The 3,529-nt window shown below is 38.5% G+C and overlaps 1 protein-coding gene across 1 annotated transcript in view; it reads right to left on the bottom strand.

Moving 5' to 3' along the window:
• Positions 1-3,529, bottom strand: part of AGBL1 (ATP/GTP binding protein-like 1) — a 276,400-nt gene that overhangs the window by 189,273 nt on the left and 83,598 nt on the right. The window contains exon 17 of the mRNA XM_010001309.1: positions 2,865-3,018. Within this exon, the coding sequence (XP_009999611.1) occupies positions 2,865-3,018 (154 nt within the window). The remainder of the gene's footprint in view (positions 1-2,864; positions 3,019-3,529) is intronic.

Genomic DNA, 3,529 nt, shown 5'->3' with positions numbered 1-3,529 from the left:
CTCTTTCCCCCAAACAATTTCTATTTTGGTTCAGACAACTGTTTTTTCTACATGTTCTGTTTCGATTTAGTTCAATTCATTCAAGAATAGATCTAGAAAGCCCTTAATCTTATTGCATTGCAAAGCTTCAGAGGAAGAGTTGTTTAGTGGCACATGATTTCATGGCATTTCAGTCAGAACTACAAGCTCCTAGTGAATTCATGTAGAATCACAAACCAGGGAAAACTTTTTTCTATCAAAAACAGAAGACTTCAGACACATGACTGAGATTTTAAGCCAGATGCTGAACGCTCTAACAGCCTGAATAATTCAAAACAAGTATCAGTCCAAACAGTTTATAGATCCTGTATGAATCTTTCCGCAAATCGGTGCTGAGTAAGCCAAGAGTTGCTTTCAAAGACAGGTTAATGACCTTGGAAACATCCCAGATTTCCTTTTAACACCACAAAGTGTGTTCTGATACTCTCAGAAAATACAGGGCTCTGGAAAATGCAATGCCTCCTAGTATTGTCACATTTATAACATGATTCTCCTTAAAAGCAGTGTGACTCTTGGGGTATTATTGCACTGGTCAGTACTGTGTGGTTTCTTCCTCCTGATCCTCATTTCAGCATCTGTGCCTCTCAGTTGGCTTAAACATCTCAGTTGGCTGTAAGTCCTGCATACACAGAGGGCATCCATTCTCTTGTTCTGTACCACACCCGGAACAAAAAGGTTTCCATCCAGGGCCAGCCCCAAGGACTGTAGATGGTATATAGCCTAGCACATTACTAATATGTGTAATTATGTTTCCATTTTGTGTCTGGTGCCAGAGTTAAAAGCATCTTTAACTATTCCTGGTTTGTTCCATTGGAACAGGCCTGTGATTTTCTTCCAGAGTTTTGAATCCTTGTCACTGTATCTGCATGACTGCAGACTTTGGCACGTTGGGTTGGTGAAAAAGCAAGAGTGCTGTTTTACAAAAATGCTGGAGATTTTTAAATTCTTTTGGTTTTTTTTGTGAGGAAACACACCTTTCAGAAAGTCCTTGCAAAACCAAAGTTGTTTAAATTCAGTGCTTAGCACATTCACTCATCCCGTTACTGACCCACTCCAAGTCCTTGCTTTAATAAAACCAAACATTAGCTTTGTTTGTCCTTTGTACCTTCATTGGAAATGCAAACTCACTGGGACAGAAAAACTCATTAATTGTGTGTCTCTTCTGGATGCCTCCAATCCTCAAATGAAATATTCCAACTTACTTATTTTCAGATGTCCTATTAAGACCTTCTGCCACGAGGCTTAAAAACTGCTGTCACAGTTACAATCTAACCAGGTAATCATCTGCACTGCACCAAAGGCTCCTTTCTATAACTCACTTCCCCCACAAGTCTCACCCACTGGCTTTCTGTTCTATTTCATCATTATCGGAAAAAATTGCTTAAGGGCAGGAATTATCTTTTCATGTCAGGCATGGACAGCACCCATCACAGCCAAAACCCCTAAAAATGTGTTGTATGTGCTACTGTAGTGTAAATACTACTAATAATAGCAACACCAACAATCCATTTCTCTCTCTGACACTGCCTCCAGCTTCCCCCATTAAAGCTGTGCATGGCCATGCTCCTAATGCATCCCCATGTAGCCTGTGCTTGGCAATTTTCCTTTAAGGTTTCAACCTAGAAAAACACCTTAATCTTCAGAAATTTGCTAATTCAGGATAAATGCTTGATTTATAATACAATTATTATAATAGAAAGATATGAGCTCAGGATGATTACACTGTAATGTCAGTACAACTGCAGTTACTGTGCTCTAAACCTGAACCAGGAGAGATAGCAATAATTTTCACCAACTCTGATACTTGAGCTTCCTTTCATTTTATGCATGTAGCATGGATATTATGAGGAGTCCTACTCATGTATCTCTCCATACTCCTGAGAGAAGAATTCTGCAAAGAGAAACACGGTTGATTTCATAGAGTCCCTTTGGATACTTCCTACCCTAATATTTGGGTAAGATAGTGACACATATTTGCTTAACATCAAAAAGATCTCAAGACAATTTAAGTTTCCACACTCCCTCAAAGTTCTCAACCGGTGTCATAGATGTGTGAAGAGCAGAGATTAAAAAAATAGTTTATGCCTTGATACTGACTCAAAAGTCAACCTACATGGAAGTAGCTAGTCATTTAGGCTCTCAAATCAAAGCTAACCCAATGTGATACCAACCAGAATCTTCTTATCACTTGCTGCTGATTACAGAAACTTGCATATCTTATTCTTGTTAATCAAAGCCACTAAATCTTTGACTTACAATGAAAAACAACCACCTCTAAATACAATATAGAAGTTACAATATTTACCATGAGATAGTACACCATCAGTTAGGACTCAGAACACAAGGAGCTCTGTTGTGTCCAGATGGATCTATTAGACATGGAGGAGTTGGAATTTGACCAGAACTCTTCAATTACTGTTCACAGCTAGGAAAAAGTGATCGTGCACTTGTTTGGGTTTTTTTGCGAGTTTGAAATCTCAAAATAAATACATTTGAAAAATCAAGAAAAAATATTCTCTTTAAACTGATTATTTGAACACAGTTTCTTGCTTTTGGAGATACTTGATATTGAACTTTTTAATTGTTTCAGGTTATTAAAGAAAAATTTGAAGTAAAAAATGGTGTCAGCTCTCTTCCCTCCTCTGTGTAAATCTGTAATTTTAAAAAGTGTTGTAATTCATTGGTTATTCTGCACATTTAGATTTCTTTTTCCAAAGTGAGAAAGGCAAGAGAATCAACATAGTCCCAAAACAGGTTGTCATTGCCACTGCTGACATAGCTGCAAGTCACCAGCATATTTTTTAGTGCTTCATTTGGCTACTTACAGAATTGCCCCAGGTCATCCCTTTTTTTAGAGTCTGGCATGGCAGTGATGGTGAGCAGTGGGCATGGGTTTCCTCCCAGCGACTGGCAGAGCGTTTGCTGCCTCCAGTAAACCTTCTTGGGGTTCCTACTGCTTTCCAGGATGTCAAGATGGGACTGGGAAAGAAGCAAGGAAGCAGATTTATAAATTTCTTCACAGTCTATAAAATCTGATTTCATTCCACTAGCTGTGTGTTCTTATTGGTACCAATTTCATCTCTTGTTAATTTCCCAGCTTCTCTCTTTTGCCAGTTAATATTATTGCCTTTTCCATCCCACAAATATGCTCAAGCCATTCAGAATACACCCCAAATCACTGAAAGTACAGAGGACCATTAACTCTTCCCTCATTTTACCTAAACAGTTCCTAGGGGATTTTCTTATTGGTATAAAGGAATCTCTATGCATACATGAAGTCTAAAAGCAAACTACCTCCTCCTTATATTTTAATAGGGACTGTGTAGAAATGTGAGAAAAGTGACCATTTTTGAGCATTTTTAGAACTGACTGGTTAGCTGTCAAGCACGTGCCAGTGAAACTCAGGAACAGCTCCACACCAGACAGCCAAAAAATTTACATGGAAACATTTTGTACAAACCACAGTGAGAAATTTGAAGAGCGTATTCCC

This window comes from Chaetura pelagica, unplaced genomic scaffold, assembly GCF_000747805.2.
Source record: "Chaetura pelagica isolate M959 unplaced genomic scaffold, ChaPel_1.0 scaffold737, whole genome shotgun sequence".
NCBI classification, from domain to species: Eukaryota; Metazoa; Chordata; class Aves; order Apodiformes; family Apodidae; genus Chaetura; species Chaetura pelagica.
The sequence above is the reverse complement of the archived record's forward strand: the minus strand, read 5'-3'. Positions and strand labels throughout refer to the sequence as shown.